Source organism: Sapajus apella, unplaced genomic scaffold, assembly GCF_009761245.1.
Source record: "Sapajus apella isolate SASKATOON/1434 unplaced genomic scaffold, GSC_monkey_1.0 scaffold10, whole genome shotgun sequence".
NCBI classification, from domain to species: domain Eukaryota; kingdom Metazoa; phylum Chordata; class Mammalia; order Primates; family Cebidae; genus Sapajus; species Sapajus apella.
In genome coordinates this window covers 36,307,199-36,331,227 of record NW_022436950.1, presented here as the reverse complement: position 1 = coordinate 36,331,227, position 24,029 = coordinate 36,307,199, and the positions used below count along the sequence as shown (strand labels likewise).

The 24,029-nt window shown below is 36.9% G+C and overlaps 1 protein-coding gene and 1 non-coding gene across 13 annotated transcripts in view; one reads left to right on the top strand and one right to left on the bottom strand.

Annotated features, from left to right (window-relative positions):
• The window catches only part of NBEAL1 (neurobeachin like 1), a 197,668-nt gene that overhangs the window by 31,026 nt on the left and 142,613 nt on the right, over positions 1 to 24,029 (top strand). For 10 of the 12 annotated variants that reach the window (XM_032278592.1, XM_032278593.1, XM_032278591.1 and 7 more), the window contains exons 4-7: positions 2,063 to 2,224; positions 5,972 to 6,053; positions 6,562 to 6,689; positions 19,418 to 19,500. In XM_032278592.1, the coding sequence (XP_032134483.1) occupies positions 2,063 to 2,224; positions 5,972 to 6,053; positions 6,562 to 6,689; positions 19,418 to 19,500 (455 nt within the window). Of the gene's footprint in view, positions 1 to 2,062; positions 2,225 to 5,971; positions 6,054 to 6,561; positions 6,690 to 13,918; positions 14,008 to 19,417; positions 19,501 to 24,029 lie in introns of those variants that run through there. The other 2 variants (XM_032278596.1, XM_032278597.1) reach the window with 2 other exon arrangements.
• Positions 4,473 to 4,611, bottom strand: LOC116552054. The gene has a single exon (XR_004269179.1). It is a non-coding gene; the product is annotated as a small nucleolar RNA SNORA1 (small nucleolar RNA).

Below are 24,029 nucleotides of genomic sequence, written 5' to 3'. Positions count from 1 at the left end.
TTAGATTACTTCTTTTAGCCCTTTAGCGGGAAAAACTATATATGTATGTCTATAAATAAGATTTTCTGGGACCTACCTATAAATAAGAGAATGAAAGAATCCAAAGCTACAAGTGAAATGGTGCCCCAACTAAAAGGAAATGTTTGTAACTGGGTTATAGAATTTGGCATTTCTTGTAATATGCTTTATGGCTTATTTTTTGTGTAATTTAATTAAAATTGGGTGTTCATTTTATAAAATACTTCCTTAATTTATGATGATTAAGAAAGAGGCTAACAGTATTTATTCTACATGTGACTACTGGTTATGTGCTTCAGATTTTTCTGCCTACAGTTAATCAAACAGCCTTTTACTTGGTATAAAAATACTAGCAATACCTCATATTAAGCATAAGCTGAAGAAGAGACTACTGTAAAGTATAATTGTCATTTAATCACAGGTGTGCTTTAGGGAGCTCCCTTCAGATATGGGCAATACGTGTCTACTTTTTGTTTTGTTTTGTTTTTGAGATGGAGTTTCACTCTTGTTGTCCAGGCTGGAGTGCAATAGCATGATCTCGGTTCACCACAACCTCTGCCTCCTGTAATCAAGTCATTCTCCTGCCTCAGCCTCCTGAGTAGCTGGGATTATAGGCATGTGCCACCATACCTGGTTAATTTTGTATTTAGTAGAGTTGAGGTTTCTCCATGTTGGTCAGGCTGACCTCGAACTCCCTGCCTCAGGTGATCCGCCTGGGATTACAGGTGTAAGCCACTGCCCCCAGCCTACATGTCTACTTTTTAAGGAATGGCGGAGCTTTTGATGTGAAGACCTGTACTACTACATCTCGTTAATTTATTTTTTTTTTAAGTAAAGATGAAGTTTTGCTATGTTGCCCAGGCTGGCCAAGTTTCTGTTTCTTAGCTGATTTGGCATAGGTTTCAACCAGGTGTAGACCTCAGGCCAGAAACAGGTTTGTAAGAAATACTGTATTTTTTCATTATCTGTGACTCAGCATGCCTTTGATTCTAAGCCCACATCTTTCAGGCTGGTAAGATATCCATGCTTTGTTATGCTTTGGATTTTCCTCCATCTCCAGAGATGATAGGGTTTTATTTAGTGCCACTGATTTTTGATGGGGAGGGAGAAGGTATTCTCTAGTTTTGGTTGTGTGACCACAGTAGTGACCTTTGATACATCCTTTGTGCCCATCTGCATAGCCCTCTTAAAACCAGCTACTCTCGGAACACAGATTTATTTCATGAGGTTGGGTACTTCAGCATCCATGGGGAACTTCAAAGGTTAAATTGTCAGCTCTATGTTACAGAGCTGAGATTTAGTACCCTTGTCTTTACACTTTGAATCTAGATATGGGTTTTTATTATGAAAGAAACACCAGAGGAACCACTCAGGTCTGATATTGACTGTTGCCCTTAAGAACCACGTAGTCTTACATAGAAACCATTTGTTACAAAATATTGACATATTACTTTTTAAAATCTTCTGTTGATGCCCATGCTCAGAGTTCTGTTTCCTTTTTTGCTTTTTTGTTTTTTATACCCTTTTATCTTTCTCCTTTCCTTTTGCTGGTTATCATTTTCTCCCTCTTCTGATCATATGGCTTGGGGAGTCTGTACTAAACGATGATGTTTAGTAAAGCAGTTGACAAATATTAAGCTAGTTACATAGATACTTCACTTTTATTTGGTAGTTATTGTTTCTTTTAGAAAGGGCATGCACACTGGTATACACAGTATTTAGTATACATAGTATTTCTAAGTGGAAAATAATTTATTCTAAATATTTTCATTAAAAATAGTACAATTGAAGATATCAAATAGTCTCTCTGTCTCTCTCTTTAGTAAGCCTCTTCTGAAGTAAGAAAAACCACTCTGCTCTAACAATGTTCTAGATACAAATCATCTGGTTACCACCAGATGTTGCAGACAAGAAGGCACAGAGTATCTGGAATGAATAAAAGAGCTTCTTTAGGATTTTAGCTGAAAATGAAGTTCATTTAAATGCCAGAGATTTTCTTCTTATATTTCAACAGGCTTCTTATTCTTTTCCCTTTCTGTTGTAGGGTAGATGATGTGCCTCCAGGAATATCTCTGCTCCCTGATAATATTCTGCAGGTTCTGAGGATCCAGTTGCTACAGTGTGTTCAGAAAATGGCAGATGGGTTAGAGGAACAACAGCAAGCCTTGTCAATTTTGCTTGTCAAATTCTTCATTATTCTTTGCAGGTATCTAGTAAAAAAAATAAACTATCTGTTTTAAAAGAATTGTTACCAAAATAATAATTAATTTTATTTATTATTAATGATGTTTGTAGTTCACATGAAGCTTTACAGAGTAAGTACACTTTTTGCAATAGGCTTTTGGTTTGTTAGTATATTGGAAATCCTTTTAGTTACTATACCTAGTTACAGAGACATGAGCCAAGATTTTAAAAAATTATATTAAAGTCAATGACAGTTTTTCTTCCCTAAGAAATTGCTATACCAGTATTTTTTGTATGGTTCTCACCTGTAAATGTATATGCATTTTTATTACCTTCTGTTATTATTTGTGAAAATAAATCATTCAGATATTTCATTTTATCATTTTACCAAATAAAGTGTAATTATCCTATACATTATCTATTTCCGACATTTATAAATTAGGTGTGTGATGCTTACATTTTGGTAGGTGTAAATAACAACAAGGAAGCTTAGTAGAATACAGAGCTTGAGACTTGCTTATGGAAATTCTGTTTCAAAAGGGCTCAAAATCTAGATTTTTCAAACATTCCACATTCATCTGCATATAAGAATTTAAGAACCATTGGTTTAGGGCATCATATTCCTCTTGAAATCTATCTTCATTTCGAAAGCCACATGCTATATCTTTAATTTCTTTAAATTTATCTTTTTTTTGGAAGCCACTTTCTATAACATACATTATTTGTTTTATAAATATTTTATAATTAATTAGTAGATGAATAGGGACTTAATTTACCTGTTAGTCACCTTTGGCTTAATTGCTTATTGCCTTTTCAGGAATCATGGAATGATTGAGCAATAATTGCCAAAATATTTCACCCCTAATTTAGGTTCTCCCAGAGTCTTAGACATGTTTTCATTTTTGTGTTTTTCTTCATCCTTAAAATTTAGAATAATAATATAAGAATTATAAGGGTTGAAGAATGCAGCTGGGTACAGTGGCTCACACCTGTAATCCCAGCACTTTAGGAGGCGGAGGCAGGTGGATCACTTGAGGTCAGGAGTTCGAGACCAGCCTGGCCAACATGGTGAAACTCTGTCTCTACCAAAAGATACAAAAATTAGCTGGGTGTGGTGGCAGGCACCTGAAATCCCAGCTATTCAGGAGGCAGAGGCAGGAGAATCGCTTGAACCCAGGAGGCGAAGGTTGCAGTGAGGGGAGATTGTGCCATTGCACTCCAGCTTGGGTGACAGAGTGAGACTGTGTCCCAAAAAAAGAAAAAAGGTTAAAGGAAAAGGGTTTATTCAGATAGTAAGACATAAGTTGGCCTCTGATAATTTGCTATATTTTGCTATTAGCTACCTACCACAATTTTGCTGAAATGAAAAATTCTACAGATATTTGTTTTAAATTCATTATGTTTAGGTTTTGGTAATAGAGGGAAGCACTTGAATGCTCAACACATTTTTTTGGTTGAAAAAAATTTTTTGAGTAGGAGATAGTTTCTGGTTATAAATTTAATATTCAGTAGCTACCAGTCACAGAACATGTTTCTATTTACAGAGATCTCCCTTTACTTTTTTAAAGCCCTTTTAAAAAACTTTAATAGACTTTCTGTTTTAGAGCAGTTTTTATGTAAACCTAGAATTCCCACATATACTCCTTTGCTGTAGCCCCGAGTTTCCTCTATTATTAATATTTTGCATTAGTGTGATACATTTGTCATAGCTGACGAACCAATATTCATACATTAATAACTAAGGTCCATGTGCGTATTAGGGTTCACTATTTGTGTCCTATAGTTTCATGGGTTTTGACAGATTTATATTGTCATATATTTATTTTGTCATATATTTTATAGTGAAAACCCATCTCTACTAAAAATACAAAAATTAGCTGGGAATGGTGGCACATGTTTGTAATCTCAGCTCCTTGGGAGGCTGAGGTGGGAGGACCGTTTGAACCCAGGAGGCAGATGTTGCAGTGAGCCGAGATTATGCCACTGCTCTCCAGCCTGGGTGACAGAGCAAGACTCTGTCTCAAAAAAATAATAAAAAAAAAATTATTGTCTTGCTGCATTGTCCAGGCTAGTCTTGAATTCCTGGGCTCAGGTAATCCTCCTGCCTGTCAAAGTGTTGGGAATAAAGACAGAATAGTTTCCCTACCCTAAAAATGGCCCGTGCTCCACCTATTCATTCCTTATACACTCATGCATATACCACCTCTGTGCCTGCCCCAACCTCTGGCAACCACTGATTTTTTTTTTTTAACTCATAGCATAAGCATACCAAATGTTACAGATCTCATATTCACCACTGCGATATGTATACTGTGATGGAAGCATAACCTGTGTCTCAATTTAGACACATTAACTTATTTTTGGACACCATGATTAACATTGCCTGCAATCCCAACATTTTGTAAGGCTGAAGTGAGAGGATCTAGAGTGAGGCTTAACCACTGATCTTTTAATGGTGTCTTTTAGTTTTGCTTTCTCCAGGGTGTCATAATTAGAATCATACAGAATGTAGCCTTTTCAGACTGGCTTCCTTCACTTAGCAATATGCATTTAAGGGTCCTCCATGAATTTTCTTGTTTGTTTGTTAGACAGGGTCTTACTCTGTCACCCATGCTGGAGTACAGTGGCTTGATACGCGCTCATTGCATCCTTGATCTCCCAGGCTCAATTTATCTTTCCACCTCAGCCTCTGAGTTGCTGGGACTATAGGTACATGCCACCATGCCCAGCTTTTTTTTGTATTTTTGGTAGAGAAGTGTTTTGCCATGTTGCCCAAGCTGATCTCGAACGCCAGGTCCCAAGTGATCCTTCCACCTTGACCTCCCAAGGTGCTAGGACTATAGGCATAAACCATCACACCTGACCCTCCTCCATATTGGCAAGGCTGGTCTCCAATTCCTGACCTCATGATCCGCCTGCGTTAGCCTCCCAAAGTGTTGAGATTACAGGTGTGAGCCACCGCGCCTGGCCAGATTATACTTTTTAAAAAAATTGAGACAGAGTCTTGCTCCATCACCCAGGCTGGAGTGTACTGACATGATCATAGCTCACTACAACTTCAGCCTCCCTGGCTCACATGATCCTCCCACCTCAGTACCTGAGTAGCTGGGAGGCACACCACCATGCCTGGCCAATTGTTTTTAAAAAATTGTTGTCTTGCTGCCTGGGTGAAGTGGCTCACACCTTTAATTCCAGCACTTTGAGAGGCTGAGGCAGGCGGATCACTTGAGGTCAGGAGTTCAAGACCAGCTTGGCCAACACGGTGAAACTCCGTCTGTACTAAAAATACAAAAATTATCCAGGAATGGTGGCACATGCTTGTAATCCTGGCTACTTGGAAGGCTGATGTGGGAGGATTGCTTAAACCCAGGAGTCGGAAGTTACAGTGAACTGAGATTATGCCACTGCACGCCAGCATGGGTGGCAGAGCAAGACTCTACATAGTTACTTATAGATTATAAGATATTGGCATATATTTTTTCTCTTCTGTTTCTACTTTGTGATATTTTCCAATTTCCAATAATAAATAGATGCTAATCAACATATACTTTGTAAACATTCTTTGTTTATAGTAGTTAAATGGTGCTTGAGGTATATTTCACATTCTTGGTTGGGAGAGCAGTTATATAACCAATTTGCTTTTATGTTTTAATGAATGTCATTTGCATTTTGTTTGCCAACATATATTCTCATAATTCAAGCTGAATACATGAACATATGTTTTGTTCACCATTCATATGTAAAAAATTAAAGTCTCTTTTTTTCATAGAAATCTATCAAATGTGGAAGAAATTGGGACTTGCTCATACATTAATTATGTCATCACCATGACAACACTCTATATTCAGCAAGTAGGTGTGAACTAATATATTCATTTTTATCACTTTGCTGAGAGTAACTAGGTTTTACTTTTTTTTGTATTATAGTTATTATGGTTAAATATTTTCAGAAGAGGTAATAATTGAGAAGAGACCTAAACTTACTGTTGGCTAATATGTATTTCAGAAATCTTGTGCATATTACCTAAAAGTAGATAAGTAGTTATTATATATACTGCTATTTAATTTAAAAATTGAAGTGTTTTATAAATGGCTTTTAAAATGATACCATTTGTGATTTTATGTATTATGCATCACGTATCCTTCTTACTGAAAACATACTACGTTTTCAAAAGATGTTTGGCTAGCTATTTTAAACTTATCATAGGACATATTTAAAATCTTAAAGGATGTATGTGGTCCATATGATTAAATGACTCTTAGTCTCAATGGGAAAGTTTGGCTTATTTGAATACAAATGACTTATGGTTAGATGATAAGTAAGACATGACTTTAATTTTGTGTTTAACTTTGTTCTTAGTTAAAAAGCAAAAAGAAAGAGAAGGAAATGGCAGATCAGACATCTATTGAAGAATTTGTGATCCATGCATTGGCATTTTGTGAAAGTTTATATGATCCATATCGGAATTGGAGACATAGAATTTCAGGGTATGTCTTATAAGTAATAATGTTCATTTAAAACTTGGATGTCATAATATATGTGATTCTTCAAAGCAGGTCTCCTCTATGAAAGTAATTGGAAAGAAAAACAGGTTTAACTCTGAACTAGAGAAATATGTTGGAGGGAATGAATTAGTGATAAATTCTGCTTTTGGATAATTACATATACCCTGAACTTGTATTTTGCAGTGCAATTTTAAGTACTAACAATCTGGTAAGAAAAGTTAAAGGCACAGTAGCATCAAATACAATATATATCTTTTTCAAGAAAAGTTTTTTTTTTTAAAAAAAAAAAACAGACTTTATATTTTGAAAACGCGTCTAGCAGTATTTTGTTCATTTATTTTTAATTATAGAGCTTATGTCATCAGGATCCCATCAGGAAAGCAGAAACAAAACTAAACATTTTTATTTTTACTTTTAGACATGAGATCTCACTATATTGCCTAGACTGGTCTTGAATTCCTAGGCTCAAGTAATCTTCCCACCTTGGCCTCCCAAAATACTGGGATTATAGGTATGGAACTACTGCACCCAGGCTTCTCCTGCTGGTTTGAGACGGAGTCTCACTCTGTCACCAGGTTGGAGTGCAGTGGTGCAATCTTGGCTCACTGAAATCTTTGCCTCCCAGGTTGAAGTGATTCTTCTACCTCAGCCTCCCTAGAAGCTGGGACTGCAGGTGCATGCCACCATGCCTAGCTAATTTTTGTATTTTTAGTAGAGATGGGGTTTCACCATGTTGGTCAGGATGGTCTCGATCTCTTGACCTTGTGATCTGCCCGCCTAAGCCTCCCAAAGTGCTGGGATTACAGGTGTGAGCCACCGCGTCCAGCCCTCCTCACGCTAGATATTTTAAAAGAGAGGATCTTCACTGGAGTCAGTATTTGCAAATAAATAAATAAATAAAATAAAATAAGAGGACCTTATAGAAGGAAATTGATAAATATTAGATAATTGAGAAAGCAAAAGTGGGACACTGACTTTAGGTAAACAGCTACTTTCCCTTGGGTCATAGGAACAAAGGGAAGAGAATAGAGTTACAGAATCTAGACTTTTGGAGAAGAGGCGCTAGAGCACTGGGGTTCAGACCTCTAAGGTAGGAGCATTGCTTAGCTGATGCTGATACTTTTTGAGCAGTCAAGAGGCTCATTCTGGAATTGCCAAAAATAAGCTGAAGGCAGGAACCAGCTGCCATTACTACAATTAGGAATTCTTGCTGGAGTGATTCTGATGAGTATGGAGAAAAAGAGCAATATGGAACCAATCCTTGCTCTCTTTCATCTGGTACCCTCTATTAGGGAGCCCAAAAGGGAGGCAGCTGGAAAAGAAGAAAGTTTGTATAATGCCTGCCCCAGCATCACAAAGCAGAGAGAATATAGAAAGATAGGTTGGTACCTTAGTGACAATAGCTTAATTTCCAATACAGAGCTCAAAGAGAAGAGTTTTAAACTCACTTATCATTCTTACCTGTGGGCACAGATTACGAAGAATTGTATCATAACTTGCAATCAGACCTCTTTTTTAAATCTCCCAAATCTCAAGATTTTCCATGTTTATTTTCAACTTAACCTGACCCATTTGTAAATAATTCCTACTTCTTGCAACATGATTGCAGCATTTCATTTCTAAATTATTTTTATAGGCTTTTCAGGGTTTCCAGGATAGTGTAGCCACCATACCATTAGATGATGGTGAAGTATTGATAATTGAGAGAACATTTATATATACTATGTGGTAACACTTTTTATGCTGTGTATAGTGATATAATATTTTATCGAATACATCCTGGGAGATGAATGGAAAATGTTTGTTAAAGATACAAAATTTCAGTTAGACAGGAGGAACAGATTATGCTTCAGTAACAAACAAGGGGCTTAGAATAACAAAAGATTTATTTTCATGTTGTCTGTCTGCTGTGGGTAGACAGAGAGCCTCTACTCATGGTAGTCACTAAAGATCCCAGGTTAACAGAGCAGCCAGGATCTTAGCCTTTGCTGGTCACCATGTGTGAGGGAATAAGTTTTGAAAGGTGTCAAATTGGCAATTTAATGTTCTTATCAGGTCATGTTACATGACACATGTCATTTTCATTCTGAACTCATTGGCCAAAACTGTGATTACATGTCCCCATCTACTACAGTGGGGCCAAGCTAAAACCTACCATGTGACTAGAAGGGGTAGAAATAGTTGGCAATTAGTGTCATGACTACCTCTTATCTCTGCTAATGCCCTGCTTATGAATCTTTAAAGATACAAAGAGGGAGCTGGATGTGGTGGCTCATGCCTGTTGTCCCAGCTACTGGGGTTGCTGAGGTGGGAGGACTGCTTGAGCCCAGGAGTTCAAGGCTGCAGTTAGCTATACAGAACTGTCTTTTTAAAAAAAGATACAAAGAGGCACTTGACAGTACTTCATCTGTAGCCTTTATGCTCATTAGCACTTTGGTTCTAACTAGTCAGTGTTCCCTCTGTTTCGACATGTATGCCAGAGATTTCTCTAAGGAAAGTATATCTCTTCCTCCTCTTCCTCCTACTCATGCTAATTCTCCATCCTCTACCTTAGATTTGCCAGCAATGGCAAATCTAAGAGAACATTTTAAGTTTTGAAACAATGACATAATTTTTCTTTATAGACAGCAAGACAGATACAGAAAGAGGAACATAAAATAAGTCTGAAAATGCCAGAGAGGCTTTTAAAGGATTTAATAATAAGAGCAAAATGAATTTAAAGATGGGGAAAGGAGAGGTTTATAAAAAGGCAGCTCTGATAACAAATTAAATAAAATTGGTAGCTAAAAACAGTTTTTGAAAGTAAAAAAAAAAGAATTTTTTTGATAGCTGTTAAATAGGAAAATATAATAAAGATTATTACACCAAAAAAAGAGTAATTTTCCCATATAAAGTAGAAAACATATACAGATAACCAAAACTTGCCAGATGAGGCCAGTCAGAAAATTCCAGACGTTAACAAAAACACATTTTGCAATGGCCCATTAATCAGAGAACTTTAAAAACTACCTAAAAATTAAAATTATCTCCATATAGGAATACATTTTAATTCACCGAGAGACCCTTAAGTGAAGAGAGAAGAATTTTACTAATTTAATTAAAAAAACCCCACTACCTATTAAACTCATGTAGTATTGCTAAAAGAATATCTTCAGAATTTTCATGTCAATGTTTTCTTGTAAAAGTGGAACTCAAAAGCAGATATCCTCTTTAACAATTAACCACTGGTAAAATATTTATAATTAGTATAAAATTCCACTTATGTGCATTTTTGAGCAATAATTTATATCAGACTTTCCAATTTTACCAACATTTATAGAATTTGCTTTTTTAATTATTATTATACTTTAAGTTCTGAGGTACATGTGCAGATCTTGCAGGGTTGTTACATAGGTATACACATGCCATGGTGGTTTGTTGCCTCCATCCCCCCATCACCTACATTAGGTGTTTCTCCTAATGTTATCCCTCCCCAATCTCTTCACCCCCTGCAATCCCTCCTTTGGCCCCCAACAGACCCCAGTGTGTGATGTTCCCCTCCCTGTGTCCATGTGTTCTCATTGTTCAACACCCACTTAAGAGTGAGAACATGTGGTGTTTGGTTTTCTGTTCTTGTGTCAGTTTGCTGAGAATTATGGTTTCCAGATTCATCCATGTCCCTGCAAAGGACATGAACTTATCCTTTTTTATGGCTATGTATTTTTCCATGGTATATATGTGCCACATTTTCTTTATCTAGGCTATCCTTGATGGACATTTGGGTTGGTTTCAAGCCTTTGCTATTGTAAACAGTGCTGCAATGAACATACGTGTGCGTATGTCTTTATAATAGAACAATTTATAATCCTTTGGATATATACCGAATAATGGGATTGCTGGGTCAAATGGTATTTCTATTTCTATATCCTTGAGGAATCACCACACTGTCTTCCACGATGGTTGCACTAATTTACACTCCCGCCAACAGTATAAAGGTGTTCCTATTTCTCCACATCCTCTCCAGCATCTGTTGTCTGTAGATTTTTTAATGATTGCCATTCTAACTGGTGTGTGATGGTATCTCAATGTGGTTTTGATTTGCATTTCTCTAATGACCAGTGATGATGAGCATTTTTTCGTATGTTTGTTGGCTGCATAAATGTCTTATTTTGAAAAGTGCCTGTTCATATCCTTTGCCCACTTTTGGATGGGGTTGTTTTTTTCTTGTAAATCTGTTTTAGTTCTTTGTAGATTCTAGATATTAGCCTTTTGTCAGATAGGTAGCTTACAAAAATTTTTTCCCATTCTGTTGGTTGCTGGTTCACTCTAATGATTGTTTCTTTTGCTGTGCAGAAGCTCTTAAGTTTAATTAGATCCCATTTATCTATTTTGGCTTTTGTTGCCATTGCTTTTGGTGTTTTAGTCATGAAGTCCTTGCCTATGCCTATGTCCTGACTGATATTGCCTAGATTTTCTTCTAGGGTTTTTATGGTGTTAGGTCTTATGTTTAAATCTTTAATCCATCTGGAGTTAATTTTTATATAAGGTGTAAGGAAGGGGTCCATTTCAGCTTTCTGCACATGGCTAGCCAGTTTTCCCAACACCATTTATTAAACAGGGAATCATTTCCCCATTGCTTGTTATTGTCAGGTTTGTCAAAGATCAGATGGTTGTAGGTGTGTGATGTTACTTCTGAGGTCTCTGTTCTGTTCTACTGGTCTATATCTCTGTTTTGGTACCAGTACCTTGCTGTTTTGATTACTGTAGCCTTTTAGTATAGTTTGAAGTCAGGTAGCTTGATGCCACCAGCTTTGTTCTTTTTGCTTAGGATTGTCTTGGCTATGCGGGCTTTTTGTTCCATATGCAGCGCATCAAAAAGCTTATCCATCACGATCAAGTAGGCTTCATCCTGGGGATGCATGGCTGGTTCAAAATACACAAATTTATAAATGTAATCCATTACATAAACAGAACCAAAGACAAAAACCATGTGATTATCTCAATAAATGCCGAGAAGGCCTTTGACAAAATTCAGCAGCCCTTTGTGCTAAAAATTCTCAATAAACTATGTATTGATGGAACATATCTCAAAATAATAAAAGCTATTTATGACAAACCCACAGCCAATATCATACTGAATGGGCAAAAACTGGAAGCATTCTTTTTGAAAACTGGCACTAGACATGGGTGCCCTCTCTCACCACTCTTACTCAACATAGTATTATTGGAAGTTTTAGCCAGAGCAATCAGGCAAGAAAAAGAAATAAAGGGCATTCAGTTAGGAAAAGAGGAAGTCAAATCGTCTCTATTTACAGACAACATGATTGGTTATTTAGAAGACCCCATCATCTCAGCCCAAAATCTCCTTAAGATGATAAGCAACTTCAGCAAAGTCTCAGGATACAAAATCAATGTGCAGAAATCAGAAGCATTCCTATACACCAGTAACAGACAAACAGAGACCCAAATCATAGGCAGACTCCCATTTACAATTGCTAGAAAGAGAATAAAATACCTAGGAATACAACTAACAAAGGATGTAAAGGACTTCTTCAAGGAGAACTACAAACCACTGCTTAAGGAAATAAGAGAGGACGCAAACAGATGAAAAAACACTCCATGCTCATGGTTAGGAATAATCAATATGGTGAAAATGGCCATACAGCCCAAATTTATAGATTCATGCTGTCTCCGTCAAGCCACCATTGACCTTCTTCACAGAACTGGAAAAAACCACATTTATAGAATTTCTTATGACTGAGAGTTTTACAAAACTTCTGTAGTAAATGTTAAATTTGAAAACATTTCTGTAGTTTCCAAACTACTGGGCTTCCATTCCAGAGTGCTCTCATATTTATATGGTTCATCTACAGTTTGTAACCATGTATCTTTGAACATGTGTCAGACAAATGAAGGTGTTCTCTCCCTCTGTATATGTATAAATTACCACATATTTTAATTTATAAGGCTTATCTCCACTGACTTCTTACATATTTCAAAGAAAACTAGAAAAACTGAAGGCTTTTCCACATTTCTTAGAATTACTGGGTTTTTCTCCATTGCGAATTATTTCGTGTCCTTGAAAGCAACTGGGAAAATGGAATACTTTAACAATTTTTTTAACATTCATTTTTTTCCCTAGTATGAGTTTTTCTAAGTTTTCAAAGGGAACTGGGAAAATTACATGTTTTCCAAAATTCCTCACAATCCCACTGTATGTTTTTTGATGTGTTCTAATAGAACTAGAACATTTGAAGTCTTTACCACATTTCTTATATTCACATGGTTTTTCATCAGTATGACTTCTTTCATGCTGCTGAAGGGATCTGGAAAAAGTGAAGGCTTTACCACATTACTTATATCCAAAGGGTTTCTCTCCAGTTTGAGTTCTTTCATATTGTGGAAGAACTGAATGATTTACCACATTTTTTACAATTCTAAGACTTTTCTCCACTATGAGCCCTTGTATGCTTATGAAGAAAATTGGAAGTTGTAAAGGGTTTACCACATTCTTTATACCTATAAGGTTTCTCTCCAGTGTGAAGCATTTTACGTTGTCGAAGGGTATAGGAAGAAGCTAATAATTTATCACATTGCTTACATGCATAGGGTTTCTCTGAAGTATGACTTCTTTCATGTTTATGACAGTATCTGAAATAATCGAAGTCTTTACCACAATATTTACATTTATAGGTTTTTTTCTCCAGTGTGAGTTTTCTGGTGCATATGAAATAAACAGGGGAAAATAAAGTTTTCGCCACATACTGTACATTTATAAAATCTGTTATCACTGTGCATTACCATGTGTGTTCAAACACCTATGAGAGAATTAAAGGCTTTCCCACATTGTTTACATTTATATGGCTTCATTTCACAGTCCTCACACTCAAATAGTCTGTGTCCAGAGTGAGATATAATATCCCTATGAAGAGATGTATGACATATGAAGACTTTTCTACACATTCTACATGCACATGGTTTTACTTCAGTAGAAACTTTCTTGTTCAGATTAAGATATGAATTCTGGCTGAAGGTTTTTCTCCACATTGACTATTTTCTTTACCTTCACACAGTCTCTTACCATATGACTTACATTTCTCCCATATTTTCTGACTTGATCGTCAACATTCTGGTCTTCCCATTTGTTTTCTATAGAAGCAAAATTCCTGAAGGTTTCCAACATCACATCTCTTTTTCTCCTGGGAAAAATCCAGCAATGCCCACTCCTCCTGGGTGAAAGTCACAGCCACATCTTTAAAAGTTACTGAGTCCGCATTCCGGCTTCCAGCATGCTCCAGCATCTTGCCTAGGGATCTCACAGGGCCTGCAGGTCACAGGTGACAGAGGCTAGCACAGAACCACCTAAGAGCTGAGGAGAGGGAGCTGAGCTAGGAGCACAGCCCAGAGACCCAAAAAGAAGAAAATTTTATGTACTATTAACATAATATTAGGAAGAGAATTCGACATATGTGAGATGACAACAGCAAGGAGGGCATATGAATAAGCAGCATTTAATGAATGTATGCATATGTTTGCCAGGAATTATGTTAGAAGGTGTGTATGTATTATCTTTAATATGCACAGCAGTCTTGCCAGTTATGTAAGTACTGCTTCAAAGATAAATGATAAAGCAGGGAATTCAGACTTGGGTTTCTTTCACTTTGACAGGGAGGTTAAAAAATGGAATTAGGAGAAATCCGTTGCTCATTGGAAGACTATACAGAGGGATCTACAGCAATAGTTTACACCTTATTTATTAATCCCATTCTGAAATTAAATGGAAATTTAGAAGATATAAATTTTCTTATTCATTGTTTGTGTTTATTACTTACCAAAATAGCTAAACCAGATTAGAATATTTTAATTAAAATTAACATAATTCCAAATACAGAGCCATTTAAAACTATTTCTTTTCTTCTTTGATGAAAACAAATAGATACCTTTTGTCGATTTGATTAATCTGGTATCTCAGTTTTGATTCTACTTACAGAATCTCATAAACTTAGGAAGATTTCCTCAAGTGGAACTAAAATAAGTATAGGGAAATAAATCAGTCAGACATGGTGGCTCACACCTGTAATCCCAGCACTTTGGGAGGCCAAGGCAGGTGGATTTGTTGAGGCCAGGAGTGTAAGACCCCATCTAGAAAAAAGAAAAAGTTATCCAGGTGTGATGATGTGTGCCTGTAGTTCCAAATATTTGGGAGGCTGAGATGAGAGGATCACTTGAGCCCACAAGTTGAAGCCTGCAGTGAGCTATGATGACACCATTACATTACAGCCTGGGTGAAAGCAAAACTTGAAAGAGAAAAGAGAGAGAGGGGAGAGAAGGAGGAAAGAAGAAAGGAAAGGAGAGGAGAAAGGAGAAAGGAGCGGAAAAAGGAAAGGAAAGAGGGAGGAAAGGAAGGAGAAGAGAGTGAGAGGAGGAGGAGGAGGAAAGAGAAGAGAAGAAGGAAAAGAGAAAAGTCTTCCTTCAATATGACTTGTTCATTCATTTAACCATTTATTCAAAAATATATTTTTGAGTTTCTACTTTGTGACTAGTGCAAGTTTAGAAGGAGTCATTGCTTTCTCTGAGAAAAATAATTTATATTAAGGTATGCCTTGTGCCTCCTACTTGTCAAATCCGGGATAATATATGCACTAAATAATTACAGTAATGAATTATTTAACCATTTAGGAAGAAAATTTATGAGTTCATACCAGTGATTGATGAATGCATGGATGGATGGATGAATGGATGGATGGATGGATGGATGGATGGATAGATAGATAGATAGACAGATAAAGAGAGAAGTGAAGGGTCTTGCTTACAGTAAAATCCCAAGTGCCAATTATAGAGGGGATGCTGGAGTTAGGGAAAAAACAAAACAAAACATTTTGCACACATTATAGTAAGATTGGATCAGGCAAGAATCATTAATGGATGTTAAACCCAAGGGGAAGTTTTGTTTGGGAGCATGATGTGTGTATGGTTTTGGTTTGTTTTTTTGGTGGTGCTGGTTGTTTTTTGAGAGAGAATCTTGCTCTGTCACCCAGGCTGGAGTGCAGTACTGTGATCTCAGCTCACTGTAACCTCTGCCTCCCGGGTTTAAACAATTCTCATGCCTCAGCCTTTCAAGTAGCTGGGATTACAGGTGCGCAGCACCACACCTGGCAATTTTTTTACTTTTAGTAGAGACAGAGTTTCACCATGTTGGCCAGGCTGGTCTTGAACTGCTGACCTCACGTGATCAACCCATCTCAGTCTCCCAAAGTGCTAGGATTACAGGTGTGAGCCACTGCGCCCAGACGTGTGTGGTTTTAAATTGTCTCCCCACAATTACTTATTACTTGTAATTAAAAAATTAGTAATGGCTTTGGACAGTACTGGACCAAATAATCCAGTTGGTTGAATGATCAAAATTAACTGATCATCAGTAAGAAGTAGATGGGCATCATGTGCTCCACATGTGATAACCCCAAGAAGGCCACATCATTGCTTACATGTTATTCTACCCAAGCATGCATAGTCTGAATCTAATTGTAAGAAAACATCAAGTAAATCCAAAATAAAGTGCATTCTAATTTTAAAAAAGGTGGGCTGGAGGACAACCTCCTTTAAAAATGTCACAAAGAGGGGATATGGAAATGTTTCATATTAAAAGAGGCTAAAGAGACACTAAATGCAATACCTCACCCTGGCCTGGTATTTCCTCCCTCTCTCCCCTCTCTCTCTTCCTGTATTGGAAGAGGGAAATGCTACAAAGGATGTTATTGGGTGAATTGATAAAACTGGAATATGGTTGATAGATTACATGGAAGTATAGTATCAGTGTTAAGTTTATTGACGTTTATAACTATACTGTGGTATTATGTAAGACTATATCCCTATTTGTAAATATTCACTAGATATTAAGAGATGGAGAGCCATGATATATGTAATTTCCCCTTAAATGTCCTGGAAAATTTTATGTGTGACTATATGTATATATAAATATATACACACTATATATGTGGAGAAAGTAAGCAAATGATAAAAATTTAGGAGGCTGACTCAGTGGCTCATACCTGCCATCCTAATACTTTGGGAGGCTGAGATAGGAGGATCACTTAAACCCAGGAGTTTGAGACCAACTTGGGCAACATAAAATCTTCATTTTCACAAAAAATTAAAAAAAAAAATTAGCTGGGTGTGGTGGCTTATGCCTATGGTCCTAGATTCACAGGAGGCTGAGGTGGGAAGATTGCTTGGGCCCAGGAGTTAAGAGTTTGCAGTGAGCTAGGATAGCACCACTTCACTCCAGTCTGGGCAATAGAGCAAGACCCTGTCTCTAAAAGAAAAAATCCGGGATAAAGTGTTAACAGTGAACTTGGGTAAACTCTATTTGATGTTCTTTGTTCTATTCTTATTGTTGCAACTTTTGCCAGAACTTGAGCTTTTTCCAAATAAAATTTAAAATTAAAAAAGTAAGGGCCGGGTATAGTGGCTCATGCTTGTAATCCCAGCACTTTGGGAGGCTGAGGTGGGCAGATCGTGAGGCCTGGAGTTCAAGACCAGCCTGGCCAACATAGCGAAACCCTGTCTCCACTAAAAATAGAAAAATTAGCTGGGCATGGTGGCGGGCATCTGTAATCCCAGCTACTTGGGAGGCTAAGGCAGGAGAATCACTTGAACCTGGGAGGTGGAGGTTGCAGTGAGCTGAGATGGCTCCACTGTACTCCAGCCTGGGCGACAGAGCAAGACTTAGTCTCCAAAAAAAAAAAAAAGAATAACGATTATGTCCTAGGCATGATGTGAGTAAAAAAAAGAACCATGGTTAAATCAACCAAGAACATAGAAAACTGAGATGCAAAGAAGTGTTTTACATCTCTCTTAGAAACCAGTTTATGTGTATTAGCATCTGCTAAATGCTAGATGCTTGGCCCAGATATCAAATAATAATGGAGCCATTAACTATGCTATATTCTACAAATGATGTGAGACTAAAGTTCATTTTTTGCTCTACAAACTTAACTTATTGAAAACATGCAGTGCAAACTATTGTGCTTTAATTTTTGTGTTCTAATATATGTAATAGTTCTCACCCCTTTTGTTTATGTTAGCATATTAAATTTTTATTACAAATATGTTGGAAATTATGTTCATTTGTTACATCTAATACAGGGACTTTAGAACGAGTCATTGATCACAAATTGTAGAAGTGCATTTTTATTATGTTAATCAGGTGAGGATGCTTGTTGTTTGTAGCATAGGTTGTTTGGATAGGATATAAGCAATCTATTAGTTAATACCATAATTTATAAAGGATGCACAAAATGGAAATAATCTCATGGAAGAACCTAACTGAAAGCTAAATTAAATTTATACTTTTTTTTTAATTTAAAATATTTATCAACTCAAAATGAAGGGAAATTATATCCTTTAAACAATTTTTCTACTACATGACTGAATTTTTAATTTGAAACTCCAGTGAATTTTGTATTGTTACAAAGACATGAAAATCTTTGATAATGTATTAATTAAATAGGAAGATTATTAATGTTCTAACATGTTATGTTCAAAATTAAAATAAATACAGCTGGCGTAATCATTGTTTTGCCTTCCACACACTGGAAGTAGGCATAGATTTGGAAAGCAGTGCAGTAGCAAATGAGGTCTAATGTGATTTCTAATGAATCTGGCTGGTAGATCCGGATCTTAGAACTCTTTATTCTGCTATCAGTGAGTCTAGCTATGCTTATCCTATGTGGTTTGTTCTATGGTCAGTTGACATTTCTTCTTAGCTTTGAAATAATTATAAGGAAAGTAGTTTCAATAGCTCAGTTACAGTCATTAAGAAGAAAGCATCCATCTCTTGCCATCACCTTGCTGCCTTCAGGGAGATGGGAGTCATTAAAGGAAACTGAACATTGAAAAAAAAAAAAAGAAGAAAGCATCTTAGACCAGTGCTTTATCAGTAGATTATAAATTGTACAGAATTTCTATATGGCTGTCCTTTAGATATTTTATTTTTATTAGCTTTACCTAGTAATTTTAAATGCTTTTTCAGGGAATGAAAAAATGTCTCTGATTTTTATAAATTTACCATCTACTAGTTGGAAGTATCATCATAATACTACTCTTTATTCTCTAGTCTCCACAGCACTATGCCCATCTATGAGATTCATTTTGTTTGAATTGAAATGTTCTTGATAAAAGCACATGCAATTTGTGTTGGCTTTACCAAAACCTATAGAAAAATGACATACATCAAGACTACTAGAATTGTCATTAAAAACAAAAATAACCCCAGCCCATACTGGATCTGTATCCTCAAGATGAAAGAAGCTAATGTGGCCTCATTATCTATTATTACAAAGTTTCAGAAAGTGGCAGTGTAGCCTGGATTTCTGAAAAATTTCAACTTTAATAATATGCTACTAGTCTGAGCTGTCAGTTTAGCATTACTGCTGAACAAATTCTTTTACAGTTAGGAAATTTTAAGGGCTGGTTTCTTGTTTATTTTCCAGTTATTTGGAGATTTAACCTAGCTACCATGTTGCATAATTCAAAAAAATAAATCTTTTAATTGATGAACATTTGAGTTACTGGCTAGACTTCCTTTTCAAGATTATGCCAATCCTAGAGATACACAGTTCAAGACACAAATCTAAAGTAAAATACTAAATTTGTTTTATAATTGTTTTTGTAATTGTGGCATTTCTGCTTGCCCATGTTGTAATTTATTATTAACTTCTTTTTAATGATAGACGAATCCTTAGTACTGTGGAAAAGAGCAGACAGAAATATAAACCAGCTTCTCTCACAGTGGAATTCGTTCCTTTCTTTTATCGTAAGTAACATCTCTAATTTCTCTTGCTATGATTATCGTCTTATTTTGATTACTTTTTATTCTTACTCTGATTCTGATATTGATTCAGTTTTGTGAATTTATAAAAGAAAAGTTGTAAGAACATGTCACTGGAGTAAGTTACATGATTTGTGTTTGGCTGCAATTATTGTACGTGGTTTTGTTTAATTTGCTGTTCTCGAAGTGTTTTTTCTTTTTTGAGAATAGCTGAATATTTTAATGATGGTGGTTTATTTTATTTTATTTTTGACACGAAGTCTTGCTCTGTTACCCAGGCTGGAGTGTAGTAATGTGATCTTGGCCCACCACAACCTCCACCTCTTGGGTTCAAGCAATTCTCCTGCCTCAGCCTCCCAGATAGCTGGAGTTATAGATGTGGGCCACTACACTTGTCTAATTTTTATAATTTTAGTAGAGATGGGGTTTTGACATGTTGGCCAGGCTGGTCTTGAACTCCTGACCTCAGGTGATCCTCCCGCCTCAGCCTCCCAAAGTGCTAGGATTACAGGTGTGAGCTACTGCACGCAGCCAATGGTGGTATATTTTAGAACTTCAGAATTTTTACTGAAAATAGGAAACTTGAGAGGGTTAGCCACTGTATATGTGACTTATATATACCATCTTTCAAAAATGTAGAGTAATTTGCAGAATATAAAAGGAATGCCGTGTTTCTTGCATATGTATTTCCCGTTCAAATTTGTCACTTAACATTTTGCCATATTTGCTTCAGTTCTTTCTTTTCCCTGTGAAATGAAACAAGACAGAAATAGTCCTTTGTTTGCTTGCTGAAGATGACTACATTGCTGACTCTGCTTGACCACCAGTAGTGATACTGGCTTTAGTTAGGTAATGAAGCTCCACAATAGACCATCTCTGGAAACTGACCTCACTTAGAAAATACAGGACAGGAAACCCAGCATGCCAGTAGAACAGTATAAGGTGTTTCTATTCAGCAGGAGTCCTCACAGCCATCCAAGGGCTATTCTTTGGTCCTCCAAGTGAAGTTATAAAATCAAATTGGTGTATCAGGGAGCCACTTGGCTTAGAAGTAAAGTATCCCATAGAAGTCTTTGTCTCTTGTGTATATAGATTGTGCACATATTTTGTTAATTTATCCCAAAGTATTGTATATTTTATATGCTTTGTAAATGATTTACTCATTTTTTGGGAGAGATGGGGTCTCATTCAGTTGCCCAGACTGGAATGCAGTGGTGCAGTCATAGCTCACTATATAACCTCTAGCTTGTGAGCTTAAGTGGTCCTCTTACCTCAGCCTCCCAAATACATAGAACTACAGGAATGTGCCACCATTCCTGGCTAATTAAAAAAATTTTTTTCATGGAGACAAAGTCTCACTATGTTGCCTAGGCTGGTCTCAGACTCCTGGCCTCAAGTGATCTTCCTATCTCAGCTTCTCAAAGTATTGGGATTACATGTGAGAGCCACCATGCCCAGCCTGATTTATTTTAAATTATATATTTCATTTTTAAAACTAGTATTTAGAAATATAATTTGTTTTTACATATTGATTTTTATATCCTTGTTCTCACATGTGGAAGGGAACAATTCAGTCTTTCACCATTAAATACAATATTAGCTGTATGTTTTTAAAATAGATGCCCTTTATTAAGTAGAGGAAATCTTATTTTAACCCTAGTTTGCCAATAGTTTTTATTATTGAATGGACATTGACTTTTTAAAAAATGTATTTTTACTTCATCTATTTGAGGTGCTTGTTCATTGGTAAAATACTTAGATTGATTTTCAAATATGAAACTAACATCATCTTTCTGGCCTAAACTACCTTTGGTTGTGATTATATAATTATATTAAATTTTCTTTGTCTTTTTGTTTTGTTTTGTTTTGTTTTGTTTTGAGAAACAGGGTGTTGGCCGGGCATGGTGGCTCACTCCTGTAATCCAGGCACTTTGGAGGCCAAGGCGGGCAGATCACCTGAGGTCGGGAGTTCAAGACCAGCCTGACCAACATGGTGAAACCCCGTCTTAAAAAAAAAAAAAAGAGAAACAGGGTGTTGCTCTGTTGCTCTGCCTGGAGTGCTATGGTATAATCATAGCTTACTATATAACCTGAAACTCCTGGGGTCAAGTGATTTTCCTGCCTCAGTCTCCTGAGTGGCTGGGATTACAGGCATGCACCATCATAATTAGTGTATTAGTTTATTCCCACACTGCCATAAAGTAATACCTGAGACAGGGGTAATTTATAAAGGAAAGAGGTTTAATTGGTTAATGGTTCTGGAGGCTGTACAGGAAGCAGGATAGCCTCTGCTTCTGGAGCTCTTATTCATGGCAGAAGGCGAAGCAGGAACAGGAACAAGTGTGAGAAAGCGGGGAGGTGCTACACACTTTTAAATGACCAGATCTTATGAGAACTCTGTCATGAAAACAGCACCAAAGGGATGATGCTAAACCATTTATGAGGGATCCGCCCCCATGATCCAGTCACTTCCCACAGGTCCCACTCCAACACTGGGGATTACAGTTGAACATGAGATTTGGGTGGGGACATAGATCCAAACCATATCAACTGGCTAACAAAATGTTTTTGTAGATATGGGTCTTGCTATGTTGCCTCCAGGCTGGTCTTGAACTCGTAGCCTCTAGTGATCCTCCTTCCTCAGCCTTCCAAAGTGCTAGGATTATAGTATATTATCCTTTTCATGTAATACTACATTTGATTGGCTAATATTTTGTTTAAAAGTTTTGTATCTCTCTTCAAGGATGATAAGGGTTTGTAGGTTTTTTTCCTTTATATATCTTGTATGGTTTTTGTCTTATCTTGGATTGTTATAACAAAATACTATAGGCTGGATGGCTTAAATAACAGAAATTTATTTCTCACAGTTATGGAGGCTGGAAAGTCTAGCAGGGTTTATTTTCTAGGGAGATTTCTCTTTGTGGCTTGCAGATAGTAACCTTTTTGCTGTGTCCTCACATGTTGGAAAAAGACTGTTGTCTCTTTCTCTTCTTACAAGGTCACGTGTTCTCTTTGATCAAGGCTCTGCTTTTATGACCTCATTTAACTTAAATCACCTCTTTAAGACCCTATGACAATACAGTCACATGGGGGCGGGGTGTTAGGGCTTCCACATATTAATTTTGGGGGTACACAGTTCACTCTATACCACCCTTTCCTTGCTCCACACCCATTCATGAACTTGTCACATACAGAATACATTCTTTTCATCCTAACAGCCCCAAATATCTTAACTCATTCTCACATCAACTCTGTAAGTGTAAAGTTCAAAATCTTATCTAAATATCTAAATCTGATACTGGTGAGACTGAAGTTAAATTCTTCCTGACTCGAAATCCCTCTTCAGCTGCAAACCTCTGAAAATGGGTAAGTTATGTAGCCAGAATACAATGTTGAAACAGGTGTAAGATACACATTCCCATTCCAAAAGGGAGATAGGAAGGAATAAAGGGATAACAAGTCTCAGGTAAGCCTAAAACCTAGTAAGGCAAATTCTCTTGGGCATTAAAGCTTGAGAATAGTCCGCTTTGGTTTGATACTCTACTCTCCATGGCCACTGGGGGGCTAGTGTCACCCACCCACCCCAGCTCTCTGCAAGGGCCCCTCCCATAACACCATCTGTGAGGGCAGCCCCACCCTTGAGGCACTGGGTAGGTCATACTGGCCCACAGAAACCTGACCTGTGGTCCTGCCCTTTGAAACCAAGGAAGAGGAAACAGCCTTGCCTCCTGGATCTTTGGTGAGAGTGGTAGCCCTCATGACCTCTGAATTGCTTTCGGAGTCATTTTTATCACACATTCAAACTGAATAGGTTTATGGTCTGGTCTATGGAATCCAAGAAGTCCAACAGTCTACCTTCATTCCTTCCCACTTTCTCTGTCCCCTTTAGTTCAAAATGGTAGTGTCTTTTCTGGTATAATCCCATATCCATTCCTGGCTTCACTGAGCTGGCTAATTAAGTCTACTAGTTATACCCATGATCTGTTTCAGTCATATCCTCAGTATTTTCTTCAGAACAAGCTTTCTTGTGTGTTTGTTTTTTGTAATTTGGATAGGCTGAGAATTTTCTAAATCTTCAACTTCTGATTCTTTTGGGCTTAACAGTTTCTTCAGTTTATTTCTCTCCTCATTTTACTATAAGCAGTCAGAAGGAGAAATCAAGCTGCTCCTTCAATACTTTGCTTAGAAATCACCTTAGCTAAATATCCTGTTTCATTGTTTGCTGCAAGTTCTGCCTTCCACAAAACACTAGAATACAGTTCAGCCAAGTTCTTTGCCACTTTATAATAAGGATCACCTTTCTACTAGTTTTCAATAACATACTCCTTATTTATGTTTGAGAGCTCACCAGAATTGCCCTGAAGGTCCGTATTTATAGCATGTACCTCAGAACTCTTCCAGCTTCTACCCATTACCCAGTTCTAAAGCTGCTTCTGTATTCTTAGGTCTTTGTTATAGTAGCACTCTACTTCTTTGTACCAACATCTATCTTTTTTTTTTTTTTTTTTTTTTTT